This window comes from Falco peregrinus, chromosome 4 (genome assembly GCF_023634155.1).
Source record: "Falco peregrinus isolate bFalPer1 chromosome 4, bFalPer1.pri, whole genome shotgun sequence".
Classification (NCBI taxonomy): Eukaryota; Metazoa; Chordata; class Aves; order Falconiformes; family Falconidae; genus Falco; species Falco peregrinus.
Genome location: NC_073724.1, coordinates 25,763,626 through 25,778,939, shown reverse-complemented (window position 1 = coordinate 25,778,939; position 15,314 = coordinate 25,763,626). Strand labels below are relative to the sequence as shown.

The 15,314-nt window shown below is 41.4% G+C and overlaps 1 protein-coding gene across 1 annotated transcript; it reads left to right on the top strand.

Moving 5' to 3' along the window:
- Positions 1 to 348: 348 nt before the first annotated feature.
- GPR143 (G protein-coupled receptor 143) lies at positions 349 to 14,896 on the top strand. The gene is made up of 8 exons (XM_005229450.3): positions 349 to 1,035; positions 2,720 to 2,829; positions 5,825 to 5,919; positions 7,253 to 7,345; positions 7,876 to 7,985; positions 9,278 to 9,386; positions 12,705 to 12,822; positions 14,246 to 14,896. Exons 1-8 carry the CDS (start codon positions 726 to 728, stop codon positions 14,543 to 14,545), a joined length of 1,245 nt encoding a protein of 414 aa, XP_005229507.2. The 5' UTR covers positions 349 to 725; the 3' UTR covers positions 14,546 to 14,896.
- Positions 14,897 to 15,314: the final 418 nt, after the last annotated feature.

The following is a 15,314-nucleotide window of genomic DNA, read 5'->3' as shown; positions in this document are numbered from 1 at the left end:
GGTCAAGTTCCTGTCTTTATATTAAACCCTTACCAAATTTTTTAAAAATGAAAATATTCCTGAGAAATCAAAAGTCCTGGAATGTTCCATGTCAAGCTGATTCAACACAGAGAGTACAGACTAAAGAGAAGACTTTTTGTGCTTGCAGTTTAAATACAATGAGTTTAATATTGTCTTCCTAAATGTAATCTCTTTCTACAGTGAAAGGATATCGTGTTTCTAATTTTAATTACAGAGGTCGGTGGGTTGGATCACTAAAATTAGAGATTTGATTTAGGGTGTGGATTTATATCCCTGCTCCTCCCTGTAAAAGCTGGGACTGCTTGTGTCTGGACTCATCTTTTCAATTAATTTGCAGTAATTAAAGGGTGCTGTGTGGGATGGGGCTAAAGAGAAACACAATTAAAATGTAATGCTTCTCCTCTGGTATCTGCATCCTTATTTATTTTAAATCATCTTCAGTGCTCTGATGAGTTTAAGTCTTCCTGTATCACACACTGTGCAAGCAGAAATATTTGAGTGAACTGTTGCCAATGGCTCTGAGCAAGCATGGGGCATGTTTCAGATTACACTGTGTTTTCTTGTTCGGATCTGATCTCCTTGCTAGGAGAGGCTGAGAAAAGCAGCTCTAGGGGATTTACTTCTAGCAGCAGCAGCAGCACATGATCCATCAATCGCGTGATTCTCACCGCCAAGGACTAATGGGGAGGGTGAAGAAAAAGTGAATGCTTCCTTGGGGAAGCAACAGCATTTTCTTCTCTTGTGGGGCCCCTCTACCAGCTGGACACTTCATGGCTTCTCCCAGGTTAGAAACCTACTGCTGCCCAAACCGGGATGCAGCTACCCAGCTAGTGATGAACTTCCAGCCTGAAGTCTTCTGCAGCGTTTGCATTGGCAGTGCCTCCATCAGTCTGCTACTGACCATCCTGCAGCTCCTGCCAAAGAAGGGACAGAGCCTGAGGAAGATGCCCAAAGCCTCCTCCTCTTCCACCATCCTTCTCCTTATCTCCATTTGTGACATCCTTGGTGGCTTAGGTAAGCACTGGTTTGATGTCCCTCGCCCTTGCTCTAGCAGACTTCTGCTGCCCTGAGGTACCAAGGCCAAATGAAGCTGGTGAGTGAACAATGGAGATTTCTGAGGGAAACATGCTGTATGTATTCACAGGAAGATTTGGGCTAAGTGAGATCAGAAAATGATGGGCTTTTGGGGGAGAAAGGTCTTGTTTAATAGTTTTATTTTAGAACTAAAAGCTCTTGACAAATCTACCCCAAAATCCTTGCTTTAAAACAAATTAAAATCCAGAACCAGTGGCTGGTTCTCCAAGTAAGGCAGGAAAGTGGAGGCTAGGCAGCAGATTTAAAACTGAAGCTGACATCAAACACTTAGCCAGTCCTTAGGACTACATTTGAAAAACAGTTCCTGTATGTCTTTAAATCCTCTCAGACCAAGTTTGCCATCTTGTTCATGTGCCAGCCACTTCTCTGGGCACATCACGTTGACAGCAAATGATTTTGAATTGCAGCTGTACACAGACCATGCTGGACACAGGCTTTTGAAACGCGAGCGAAGCTCCCTTATCAAGGGCAACCTGCTTCCCGGCCCCCGGCTGATAGGCTGGAGGAATAAAACATTAAAGGATAAAACAAAACTCACGAGTCAAAATGGAACTAATGTGTCTAAATCTTTCCCGTCAGTCTATGGCATTTACTGCCAAATTAGGTATACATTATCATGACACATGCTATGAAAATACAGGATGAGTTTGTTTCTACAATAACATTTTTTCTCTCCCATTAGATAATAGAAGTAGTGCTGTTGTGTAAGTCTCTCTTGCTGCCTGGGGGAGAGTGGGATTTCAGGTCTTTTCTTCTTTCATACCTAGCTGCATTTTCTCATGGTACATAAGTACCAATATTAAAACAAACGATAGAGCAGGAAATAAAGAAAGAGATACAGAAAAACATGTGTGCATTCACCTGGAAAAGGTCCTTTCAGATGAGGCCAGCAATCAATAAAGTTATTTTTTTCCTTTTCACTGGCAAACTTGAACTATTTATTCATTATTGTCTTTTAAATAGACTCACTTTGGTGGTGGTGGGGAACCGTTCTCTCTTGGTGGGAAACCTGATGGTTTTGTTCTGCTATATGGTGGCGCTTTAATGCCTATTTCAAGCAAACTCAGAAAATCTCACTAACAAACAGCAAGTTCATTTTAAAAAAAGGGTATTGTTCTGATTCCAAAGCCCTGCTTTATTCAGTCCTGTGACAGAGAGGAAAAGAGCTGCTTGTAAAAATCAAGACAGTGAAAAGTGGGAAATAACTTTTCCCTGCAAGGAGGGATTATAGAGAAATGAACATTAGTGTATGAATAAATGCTGATAAAATTATAAAGAGCCAGTTACTGTTTTATGTCAATCTGTTAAAGGCTACTCATTTTATTTTAGGGAAGTGTGTGACAATATCTGTAAGTAAGTGAGATTTTAATGGACATAATATTTCAAGTCCCAGCAGCTTCTGCCTCTTGGGGCTACTTTCCCTGAGTGATTACACCAGCGTTTAAATAGCAGAGTTCTCCCTGCGGTGCTCCTCTGCAGCCATACCCTTCTTGTGGGTGCACAAAATCTGGGCTGCCATGTGAAATATGTGGCTGGGGAGAAGCATGTGACTCAAATCATGCCAACAGATTCAAAGCATTAATACATTTTTTTTTTTCTTTAGGTATGATCTTCAGGTCAAGTGTATGGCTAGGCTTCCCAGGCTTCATAGCTAACATTTCTGTGGTGAATGGGACTGATGTGTGGCCTTCTGCTTTCTGTGTGGGGAGCGCGGTAGGTACAGAGATAGTCTCCCCTTCTTCCTGTTCCCGGTTGACAGTCCTTCTGTGTGGGGAATCTGAAAGGCAAACCACTGTGTCCGAAAGAAAAATGGGCTGTGAGTCAGAGCCTGCGTATGATGGTTTCAGCCTCTGCCACACCCTGCGAGTGCGTTCATGCTCCCTCTGAAAGCCTGGATCAGGGCGGGCAGGGTGCTGGATGCTGCTGGGTGTGTGTGAGGACACAGGGCAGCGTGGGTCAGACTGGTCCCAAGCATTTTGTAGTACTCGCTCGTCGCAGGAGTCCTGGGCTAGTGGATGACACATCTGTACTGCAGCCAGGGATATGGAGGCATAAGGGTATAGACATTCCCGGATGGGCTGGAAGCCACTGGTTTGATTTGTGCTGGCACAGCATCGCCAATGCCTCGATGGCTCCATCGCACCCATAGCACAAGGGTATCTGCCTACTTTCTCCAGAAGAAATTACAGCCCGTGCGGTGGCAGTGGGGACCAACGGAAACCAGCAACTCGGGGAGCTCAAATTAGCTTTTGCAGTGTGAGGAGGTGTGTTTTAGGCACAGAGGGACTGCACAATAAATATTGCCAAAGACGGAAAGCTGCTGGCAAAAGGTGTCCCTGCCACGTAGGATTACAGCTCAGATTGGTGCTTATGTGGGCATTCAATGACTGCATCTGGCCAAGTCTAATTAAGTATCTTCTGGATTAAAATGCAAGAATAAGAAAATGTAAATGCATTCCAAAAGTGCAGGTTAAAACTCAGTTTCAAATATTACAATCACGGTACTGTATGAGACATATAATTTGAGTTTACTGTACAAGAAAAAAGGCCATACTGTTTACCAAAACATGGAGAACAATAAGATAGACCATCACTTTACCCAAATTTAATAGAAATGTACGGTGCCCAATGAATTAATTAATGCATAAACAATAATTAGTGTTAGCTTTACAATTCCAGGTTTGCAATATAGAAGAAGATATGCTGCACGCAAAAAAATTATTCATCTCCAGTACTTTTTAAATAAAACAGCATGTGCCAAATCAAACTCACTGTACCTTGTATGCCTATACAATGACAATTTCAGACACGATAGTGTTGTGCCATAGAAGTTGTATGCATCTGTCGATTCTCAATTCCATGGTACATGTTTAAGTTTTGCTTATTCGATGCGAATAATGATTTTTTTCTTTGAGGAAGAGGAAACCACCAACATCAATATCCTGTAGCAAGAACATCCTATTAAAAAACCTCACATTTCCCTATGTCTTAAATTTCCCTTTCTAACTTTTATCACAAACCCCAATATTTTTAAACAGTGACAAAATACTGTATGCAGACTGTTCGTTTTTCACTTGGATCTCAGGTTAGATGGTGAGCAGCATAGTGGTCTACCACAATTTTTATTTTGCCTTTCTTGGGCTCCAGCAGAGTGGTGTAATTTGAGTCATTTGCTAAATTTAGTTTTAATTATACTGGAATGAAAAATAACTCTCCTTCTACTCACTTCCCTTAACATATTCTTGTGTGAGTTCATAAACTGTTTCTGATTCTATTTTATTTTTCTTTAAGTACTGTTGGTTTATTTCACTTAACCACAAGCCAATACAAACTCCAAATAGTGAGGCCTTTAGGCATCTCCTTTGAATAACACCCTCTGATGTGCAGAGGGGTACCCTCTCAGGCACTGTAGCAAGATGTGTCATTTTGCTGAACGGTGAGATAGCATATGAAGATTTTAGTTTTAAGTGCGTCTGATTTATATTATTTTTGGAGACAGTCCTGTCTGTGTTGGACTTTCTGTGTGGAAAGACCCTGCAGTTTATTTTTGTATGCGTGTGTATGTGTAGTAAACTGTGCATTTTTCAACTGCAGGAAATGTGTAAAAGTGCAGAAGTTACTGTACTAAAAAAAAGTTACATGCTGAGTGCTGTGGGTAAAGTGCATGAGAAGGAAGACTGGAGTTTTATTTTCTGGCTCCTGTGCACTAGGAAAATGTCGTGGTGTTTGAATTAAAGAGTGAATAATTCATGCTGCAAATGACTAGAAGGAGGTTCTACACCCATGGTGAAAGGAAATATTCCTCAGCTTGTTTTGCATTTTGGAGGAAGGAATGGTAGATCTCTATTCACTGACATTTGGCTCAGTAACAAGTATGTTGGTTTCCAGCTGTAAAATGATGCTACTATGGTGCCGTGGTAAAGGATATTCAGATAAGAACTGAAAGAAGGCTTGGAGGGAAGGTAATTTGAATATTAAAATAGTTCCAGACTATTACAAAGAGCCAGCTCCTATGGGGAAGAAAATTGGAATTTATCAACAGTGGCAAAGAAAATTCACTTATCTTACATAGGCTCATGGGAAAAATGCATAGGGTCAGCCCATGAACACTGTGGAATTTAACTTGACTTGAACCTGTTTCCTTTGGATAGTTTTTGAAGAAATCAGTCAGGGAGTTCAGGATAGATAATTTTCCCAGAGGGTGAGTGATATTCTTGTTAATAACTTTTTTTCTTAATAAGCATTCCCTGAATTGGATTCTTGTGCATGGAGAAAACGCCGGTCACATGCAGAACCCATGATACACAGGCACACTGTGGTGATGCCTGGCCTCAGTTATATTTTCATGCCTCAGCTACTGAGTAACCACTAAAATTTTAACCTAAAATTAAAACATCCTCAATATAAATTTCTTCAGGCTTCACTCACAATACTGAGGATTAGGACTGGAGAGGTAAATAACAGAACAGGTTTTCAAAGCAACAGAGTAAGCTGTGAAAGCAAATGCTGTTCAGTTCACTTATGACTTGACCCGCTGGCTACAGCAATGCTGTTCCTGTGAGTTTGAGTAAGATTTCATACTTTATAATGTCAGCTGAAAATACACACATTTAAAGAACAAATCACGAGGCTAAAGGTTTGTGTCCCCTCCCTGTCCCCAGTGGTACTTGAGAAGCAGCTGTGACATTTGGCATTTTTCTCCCTGCAGATGTGGATCCAGCTATTATATAGCTCTGGCTTCTGGTGGTTGTTTTGCTATGCCGTTGATTCTTACTTGGTAGTAAGAAGATCAGCTGGACTGAGGTACCAGAGTTAAAGCTCTGCATTCATTATTTTCCTTCCAACACTGTATGTCCCTGTTTGTCTGCAACTATCTAAGTGTGTAAGTGAAGCTTGTACAAACACCTGATGTTCATGTGGTTACCGGGTAATGATATGGATAAGTGGTGTGCTAAGTGTTTAAATTGCGAGGGCAGTGCTCTGTTTATGTTCAAATGGAATTTAAATGTAACTGAATTCATTTAACCTTGGAAAAATAGGGAGCAGATTGGGCCCTGTAAACTTTATTGCAGTGAGATAACTATTTCTGTCCCTATTCCGTACCTGAAATTGATTCTTGTGGCAAAAAAAAAAAAGTGTTATCCTGAAAGTAAAAAAGTGGGAGAGGGAAAGTGCTGAATTTCATACAGGTTTGGGTTTTTTTTTCTCACATTTTCTATTATATCCACTTCTCAGTGTCATCATTATTATGCTTCTGATCACATTTGTAAAGTTTTTAAGAACAATATGTATTTACTATACATTTTTCTGCAACACCTGTAACAGAAGAAACTTAACACTTTGGAAAGTACCGTGCTTTAATGCCACACAGAAAATATGAGTTGTTTCTAAATTGGTTGTTACATGTGCAAAATGACCCTCAGTTGTTACTGCTAAACAACGAATTATGTGACTTTGTTCCCGGACAGTATTGAGCATTCGGGTCCTGGAGACATGGCTCACCTCACAGATGTTATCAAAATGGGGATCTTTGAATTATCTTCAGTTTGTGGAGGATAAACCTGATTTTGTGAAGTCCCATAGTTCCAGTCTGAAATGACTGGGCCTTACCTCCTTGCTCCATCCCTGTTAACCAAAAAAATCATGTGTATTTGGGATTGACTCTAAGTTCAGAGCGAACAAAAGACTTTCTACACACAGAGATCTGAATCTCCCGAAGATGGGAGCAGTATTCAACTCTGAAAGTTAAACATCATTCTCTGCAGGTTACAGAAGGGTTGATTATTTGACTGTTTAGCTCCATTCTTAAGTTTTAATCTAATTTTCTCTCTGCAGGAGAAATTAAGGGTGTAGGGGTTCCTTCTGGAGATTTGGGGATAAGAGAAAGGCTTTCTATCCTACAGGCTGGAGGACACAGGACTTCTGTGTGCAAGCCTGAACAACTGCTTTGGCTCATCCCTTTTCTGAAGCCACCCCCACCCCCCATTTCCTTAGTGTAACGTACCGCCGGTGTTGTTCTGCACCATTTCATAAACTGTAAAGCTCTGTTTCAGTCAGGGTCCTATTTTTATGTTGCAACGTGGAAAGTGTAAGGTTTGGTATCTTTAATTGTGCCTGTCCTGCTTGGTGCCTGCAGTACGATTGTGCTGTACCACATGATGACATGGGGCCTTGCGGTGATGCTCTGCGTGGAGGGAATCACACTGCTTTACTACCCTTCTCTCTCCAGGTAAGCAGGGCTCTGCGAACAGACTGTGAAATCATAGCACTCTCTGGTCATTTGAATGTCTTTTGGTCAGCTTTAGAGACAGCTATCCAAATGTTGAGCTTTTTTGATCTTTGACAAATGTGTCCCACTGAGTCAGTGGAGTATTCTAGAAATACCTGCCTGGGTTTCAGGGGGCCCTGAAGAAACGTGCCAGACAACGCAGGCACTTGGACATGCTGCAGGGCTGTGATACACCTTCTGCTATGAGCCACTGTTCTCCCACTCCTGGTTTTAGCTTTGTATTTGTTCCTTGAAATTTGAAAAAAATGCACAGACAGTGCATGTTAAAAAATCAACTTTGTCTGCCATGTGAACTGGTGGTGAGGGTCTGTGAATTAAAAGTTTCACATCTGTTTGCTTCTTTTTTTTTTCTTTTCTTTTTTTTTTTTTTTTTTAAAGGTAAAGGTGACATAGATAGAATAGCCAGAACTGTCAGCTATTGTGGGGGGTGGAGAGGGAGGGAAGCATAAACTGTTAATGATTTCTCTCAGCTGTGAAGATGGCTTGGAGCATGCAATCCCACATTACATCACAACCTATGCCCCACTCCTGCTAGTCCTGGTGGTCAACCCAATCCTGTTTAGGAGGACAGTGTCAGCAGGTATGTTCCCAGTGGCCAGCATCAATCAATATGTGTTATTGAGCAAGTGACAATACTGTAAAAAGTCATGCCTGTGTATTCAGTGGTGTGGCATAGCTCCTCATTAAATCATAAAGATACAGCAAAGGGTGGGAGGAATTTGCCTGTTGAAATGAAGATACCATCTTAATGGGAAATTTGCCCTAGAGACACACTCTGATGACATCTTCAAGCTATGCTGTTATAAACCTCTACTACAGATTGGCAAAGTTGTTTCTATGTTACTAAGTTACTCTTAATTTGAAGTATTTGAGGCAGTGTATAGTGGATGCTTAACTCTACTGTAGTATTGGTACCAACCTGGACTTTGGAATGTAATGTCTTCTGGTTTAAAGAGAATATTGGTGAGAGCTAAAAAACCTAATAAAATCTGATCGGAATTTTGTCACTCCTGATTCTGACATGGGAATTTTACACAACTCAGATGGGATCCTGAAGTTCCCATCTATTTTATTATCCAGTGCTTTGAAGAAATGAGACTGAAAAAAGCCACAGATTCAATGCATTCTTTGCATGGAATATTACTGGTGCTAGATGTTTGCTGTACCTGAATTCATACATACCATCTACACACTGAATATATAAAAACAGCAACAGAAGACCTTGCATTCTCAGTTCAGTCTCCATCCCATCTATCCTGCATCCCTCAGTGATACTAATTTTCAAAAGAACAGTTGTTCCTTTAAAAAGTTGTTCATTTTATGGGAAAATACACTGAGTATATTTGTCTTTGTGCATATGTATATCCCTTGTCATAGCTGAACAGCATGTGGCATAACTGTCTATTTTTGCTGACATTACACCTTCAAGTTTTAGAGGTGTAGCCAATGCTGTCAAGTGCACAATGCATTATAATGTGCATGATAGGATAGTCTGTATTCTATTTTAGTCTAAACGCATAATAAATATATCACGGTATGACACATTACCTAGAAGTTTTAACTACTGCCTTTTGTTATAAAATAAAAGTATGTTGACCATACTATTTTCTATTTTCAGTGGGACTGAGCGAATGAAAAACACTAGTGGAATATCACTCCTTTTAGGAATCCATAATGAGTGTACTTCTTTCCCTTTGGTATTAGGCTATATGTGAGATTCCTTGATGATGGTCCTTCCAGCTTCTGAACTGCTGCTGGAGGCAAATCCATCTGTTCCTCTGTTCCCTCTTCACGGACATCTATCTTCTAGTCCTTGTGCCTATAACTAACAAAATACACATATATTAATGAACATAATTGTATACTTTCCAGTTGCCTCCTTGCTGAAAGGGAGACAGGGGATTTACACAGAGAACGAAAGACGTCTGGGGACAGAGATCCAGATCCGCTTCTTCAAAATTATGCTGGTATTCGTTATTTGGTAAGAGGTGCATTTTGTTTTAAACTGCCTTTTTCCCAGTTGGAGAGGGTCAGGGACAAGAACAGAGTCTAACAGGTTGCTTCATGTGTTTGTCTTTATGCTTGGAAGGGGAGGTGTCTAAGGAAGTAGTTCTAAACTAGCTCACAAAGTAGCTGAATCACTCATGTAGCATCACAAGGCTGCGAGGAAATGATAAAAATGTTTAACCAACAGGAAAACAATAACCCCAAGGAACAATGGCAAAAAACCCCCAACCCAACAACCCAAAAACCAAACTGTGGGCATAGACTAAAGCTGTCTGGAACAGCAGCTCCTCAGCACCGTGGGCTGACAGACAACCTTCTATATGCGAGATTTCTCAGAGCCTCTTGTCACCAAACACATTACTGAAAACCTACAATAAACATGCTTCTAAAACTGGCTTCATGCCCCTGACTATGATTATATAGTACAGACACCTCTGTGGTCTGCAGATCCCAAGTGTGTGAAAAAAGCATGGCTATTGACTGGAAATACAGGGTTATATGCCGGAAAAGAAATCTCCATATGATTGTGTGTGAAAGTTCTGATAATTTAATCTTTTTTTTTTTTAATATTCTATCTTCCTCCATGAAAATAGTACTTTGGGGTAGGACAGGAAAGAGAGAGGGAGGAGAGGAGGGAAGGAACAAGGGAGGGTACATACCTCATCCCAAAATCCCTGCCCCGCTGCTCCAGCAGTACCATTCAGCATGAAAGATTATGGATTGGCAACTGGAACTGGAGGCACTAGATGTACACGGCAAAAACTAGCTGAAATAGGGCCTGCTTTTGGAGAAAACAGTTTTTACTGCAATTTCACAATTATCACACAGCAATAAAGGCACCAGAAGGAGTGGTGAGCCACTTGACAAAGGCCTGTGCAATGACCGAGCAAGAAGCAGTCACTACTGTGAAGTGTTTACTACATATGTGGGTAGCACAAGCAACAGTGGGAGGAAGAAAATGGTCCGGGAGCAGCTAACTTACTTGCCAAAACTTAACAGTCTTTACTACTACACAACTTTTTTATACACAGGCTCATCAATGCACGTTGCATTGCTTTAAAAGGCTGAGCAGGGAGAAAGACTGCCGTTTCCTCTTCTCCTGGCTGCTGTATACTGGAGTGCTCTGGAGGGATTTTATTATCTTTTTTTGAGGAATAACAGAGTGCACTTGGCTTGGGAGAGAGGTTTCTAGTGCGAAGGGTGGGGTAGCCAGCAGGGGAGGGGATGAGAAACAGCAGTGAAGGATTCTGCAGCATGGCTTCCTGGAAACTGCTGAAATGAGGAGCAGAGGTTTAGCCAAGCTTCCAGGGCTGTGAAAAGAAAAAGCCCAGAGGCACCACAGAAATGCGTTGCAACCTAAGGAATGGTGGCCAGCTTGCTGGTCTAGGAGCAGGAAGGAAAGAAAGGACCAATTCCTCATGGACGCAGTGGAGACATTTGTGTATTTCCATTCTGCCTCATTCTGGATTTTCCTATTAAGAAAAGAATCACAGCTCTAGTTTTGGATTTTGTTCTCCTAATAAAACATCAGCTTTAGAGTATAAAAACACTAAAAAGTTACTGTAGGGAAAGACTGAGGCAGTCCCATTTCTGAAGCTTGGGGAAGATTCCCTTCCATCCTAGAAGTCGAATATGAGATGAGTTAATCAAAGACAGCAGGTTGGGGGAACGTGGGGTAGAAGAGGTGCCTGCAGATTTGGGAGGAGAGAGCAGGAGGTTTTACATTGTGATAAAAATATAATTGCAGGAAGGACATATATAAACCCCTTTAGAAAGCATGACATGGATGCTGGTGGTTTCCTTTCTGAAGCTTCAGTAGAACTATAAAGAAATGCTGGTCCAGCTGTTTAGAAGTCATAAGGAATTACAGCTGTTTGTGATAACCTTTATTTAGTATAAAATACCCTCAGTATCTTTTACAGAATGAATCTTGATTATGCTCATTCTTGTTTGGAAACAAAAATTTCTTTTATTCCAAATATTTGATAGCATTTTAAGGGTTTTTAACTCAAATTTTGTTTTATTTTATAGTTTTTTAATGCACAGTTTGAAAGTCTGCTGTAATCTAACCCTGAAATTCTAACTCCAGCTGGAGTTGCTGCAGCCTTTTACAACATGTATGCATATATTTGGTTTCTGTACCTGTGAGCACTGCCCTTTTGAGATACAAGTGAAAGAAGTCAGCATGTATGAGGTTCCACAAGGAGAAGTGCCAGGTCCTGCACCTGGGTCACACCAGCCCCACACAACGCTACAGGCCTGGGGCAGAGCGGCGGGGAAGTGCCTGGTGGGAAAGGCCCTGGGGGTGCTGGCTGGCGCCGGCTGAACATGAGCCAGCAGTGTGCCCAGGTGGCCCAGAAGGCCAACAGCATCCTGGCTTGTACCACAAACAGTGTGGCCAGCAGGACCAGGGGTGTGATCGTCCCCCTGTACTCAGCACTGGTGAGGCTGCACCTCCAACGCTGTGTTCAGAGTTGGGCCCCTCACTGCAAGAGGGACACTGAGGTGCTGGAGCGTGTCCAGAGACGGGCAACGGGGCTGGGGAAGGGTCTGGAGCACAAGTCTTCTGAGGAGCAGCTGAGGGAACTGGGGTTGTTTAGCCTGGAGAGGAGGAGGCTCAGGGGGGACCTTATCGCTCTCCACAGCTACCTGACAGGAGGTTTCGGGCAGGTGGGTGTCGGTCTCTTCTCCCAGATAACAAGTGACAGGACAAGAGGCAAAGGCCTCAGGTTACACCAGGGGATGTTTAGATTGGATATTAGGAACGGTTTCTTCACTGAAAGGGTGGTGAAGCATTGGAACAGGCTGCCCAGGGAGGTGACTGAGTCACCATCCCTGGAGGTGTTTAAAAAACATGTAGAAGTGGTGCTTGGTGACATGGTTTAGTGATGGACTTGGCAGTTCTGGGTTAATGGTTGGACTTGATCTTTTCCAACCTAAATGATTCTATGATCCCATTATGGATCACAGCTGTTTATCATCTCAATTTTATCCTACAGTTTACTATTCTGCAGTAAGCTCAAATGATCAAGTTGTTTTGTTTTGTTTTGGTTTTTTGTTATGATGTTTTCTTTGTCTAGGATTTCTTTGTGTAGTAGGTAAGTGTCTGCTTTTTGATCATGATCTCAGAGACCTACTGGTGCCTTCAGATTGAGACTCAACATTAAAAAAAATCTCACTCTCCTTATTAGTGTTCCTAATTTCTATAATTTGAAGGTAAAACATATTTTATATATAGATACACACACACACATATATTTAACTCTCGCCTTCTTCTTTAATCCCACAATAGCTGGTCATCCAATATCATCAACGAGAGCCTTCTGTTCTATCTCGAAATGCAGCCAGATATCAATGACATGCCCCTGAAAAACATCAGAAGTGCTGCACTGATCACATGGATTATAATGGTAGGTCAGCTGTGACATTGCTTAGTTTTAGAAATCACTTTTATAAGGCTAGTGAAACAGCACCAGTGTAGTGTGTGGTTTGTGATTTTGGGGGATATAAACACTATGAAAATCAAGGAAGAAAAGCAGAAAGTAAGAGAGAGGTAGGAGCCATTACTGGGAGTGCTTTTCTCATATAACCCTCACCAAAAATGTACCAGAGGCCAACGTTTTCTCCCATTTACTGGAGTATGCATTCTCTCTGTGATTGCTACAAATGTTAGGATCCAGAACAGACCACTATAATGATTTCTAGTCTAACCTCGCTAACCTCTGCCATAACAAAAGCTACAAAGTTTTAGCTCACAATGCTGGAAGGTTCCTCAGTAAAATGGGTAAAATTTTCTGGCAATTCTCTGTTTGTAACTAGGGTTTTCTTTATTATAGAGAATAATTGCATCTTATATCATGACATTTGGATAATTATTTGGGGAAAAATACACGAAAAATCTTGAAAGCAATGCAGCAAAAAATAACTGTAAGATGCTGACCTCTTCCTGTACCCTATCCTCTTTTCTTTTATTGGAGTATTTGTCAAGGGATTTTTCAGAGATAATATTGCAGGTTCCCTTTCCAAGAGAGTTTATTCTGGAGCTGTTAAATACCTGTAAGGCCTAAGCATGCTTTGTGTAGTTAACCCTTGAGCAGTTTTGTACTGAAGGGTTAAGCAATGCAACTTATTTGATACAACCTCCTCCTCTGACGAGAAGTGAACACAGGGACCTTGCTCTTGCCCACCTGGAGTGCAAGAAGTCAGGTCTAGGAACTGAGCTATTTTTTTAATTGGCTGTGAAAATAATTTGCTCTTTTCTCATGAGAGAAATGGAAACAGCTAAAGCTATTTACTTGCCAAGCATCCCACAGCACTGGGAACAGAGACAATTATTTATTTCTTTTTAAATCACATGAGATTTTCTTTTTCAGTGTCTCTCCCCATTTTTCCATCCTGCTTTGATGGACATTTTCACTGGCTCAGGAATCTGCAGCAAATCCAGACATATGAATTCCTGCTATTTCAAAAAACTTGACTGTGTGTGTTAGTGTCTACTCTCATATATTTGACTTGGCTTCTAGTGAAAAAAGTCTAGAGCTTGTGGGGAAAGTTAGAAACGTACCAGGGGACTGACCAGCTACAGTTCATGGTACTTGCTGTTCACTGGGATGGCCTCAGCATATGGGAACAACAGGTCGTGGTGGTATTTCAGTCTGCTTTGTTTGGGCCTGCAATGGGAACAACATATATTTTTATTTGCACGCAAATAGCGTATTTTAAAGACAGCAACCATTCAGCGAAAAGGAAGTTGTTAATGCATGCGAGGGTGTTTTGCTGGAGTTGAAAATGGAGGCTTGCTGGTGTAATTCCAGTTGCACTTCTCTTTCCTAGGGGGTTCTTAATCCAATGCAAGGCTTCCTCTTCACATTAGCTTTTTATGGCTGGACGGGATGGAGAGTGGACCTGAAATGGCGAAAAAGAGAAATACCCTGGGAATCGATGTCCTCATCAACTGTGGGTGAAAATGCCTATCCTTCACCAGTGAACTACCAAAGCAACATCCACGATTCAAAGAAGGCACTGACAACTGACAGCCAGCAGACCGATGAGGCCATAAGCATGTTGTCTGAAGGTAACACTAGCAGTGATGACAGATTGACCAGGAGCTCTCCCATCTACCAGGGCTGGTAGTTTATAGGTGCAGGGTTGGGTCCCACTTCTCACATTGTCAAGACTCATAAAGTCACGTTACTGTGTGAACTGTTGCATACTCTGGAATTAGGTTTGTGCCCAATGGCTTGATGTAATTTCATATAACATGTGTTTGACAGCAAATGAGTGGGTGAGACAGAGATTTTCTGGTTTATTTGCCTTATAGGAGATGTGTTAACAGGTATAAAAACCTGATCCTTTTTCAGCAGGAGTATATTTCTGCAAAGGTCTATGTTACTTATGAATCATTTTCATCCATTTTGTTTTAATCTCTCTTGTAACCTCCATATAGTAGAAGAGTCTTTTGTTTAAATAAATGGACTATTAATATGTTGGGGTTTTAAATGTGTTGCCTTGCTTGCCTTGCCCAGCATAAAACCCCTCACCCAGAATTACAGCTCTAGGATTTCTGAGAACACCATTTCCAGCCTTGACACTCTGGTAAAACATTAATGGCAGCAAATTTGACAGAAGCACAAACATTTCCTGTTCGTGTAGAATCTCACTGACATAAGTCTTCTTTTAGCTTGTTTCTGTGAATTTGCGGTTTGGTTTTATCTAGGGAGGTGAAAGGCTTTTTAAAACAAAAAAATCAAGACCAGCCCAGGCTCTGTAAACACTTCAGAATAATAGTTCCAGTTCACTCCTAGTTCAAGCAAAAATAACCCTTCAAACTAGTTTTTAGTATGGATTCAGTTTGATCCTTATATGTACTTGTCTAACACTGTTAGGGGCGGGGGCATTAAGA

Bases quoted from the DNA above. Each gene is read 5' to 3' on its own strand.
- GPR143 (XM_005229450.3), top strand. From the start codon at position 726: ATGCTTCCTTGGGGAAGCAACAGCATTTTCTTCTCTTGTGGGGCCCCT. The intron at 5,920-7,252 runs GTACCAGAGTTA...TGGTGCCTGCAG, and splicing joins AGAAGATCAGCTGGACTGAG to TACGATTGTGCTGTACCACA. The intron at 12,823-14,245 runs GTAGGTCAGCTG...TCTCTTTCCTAG, and splicing joins TGATCACATGGATTATAATG to GGGGTTCTTAATCCAATGCA.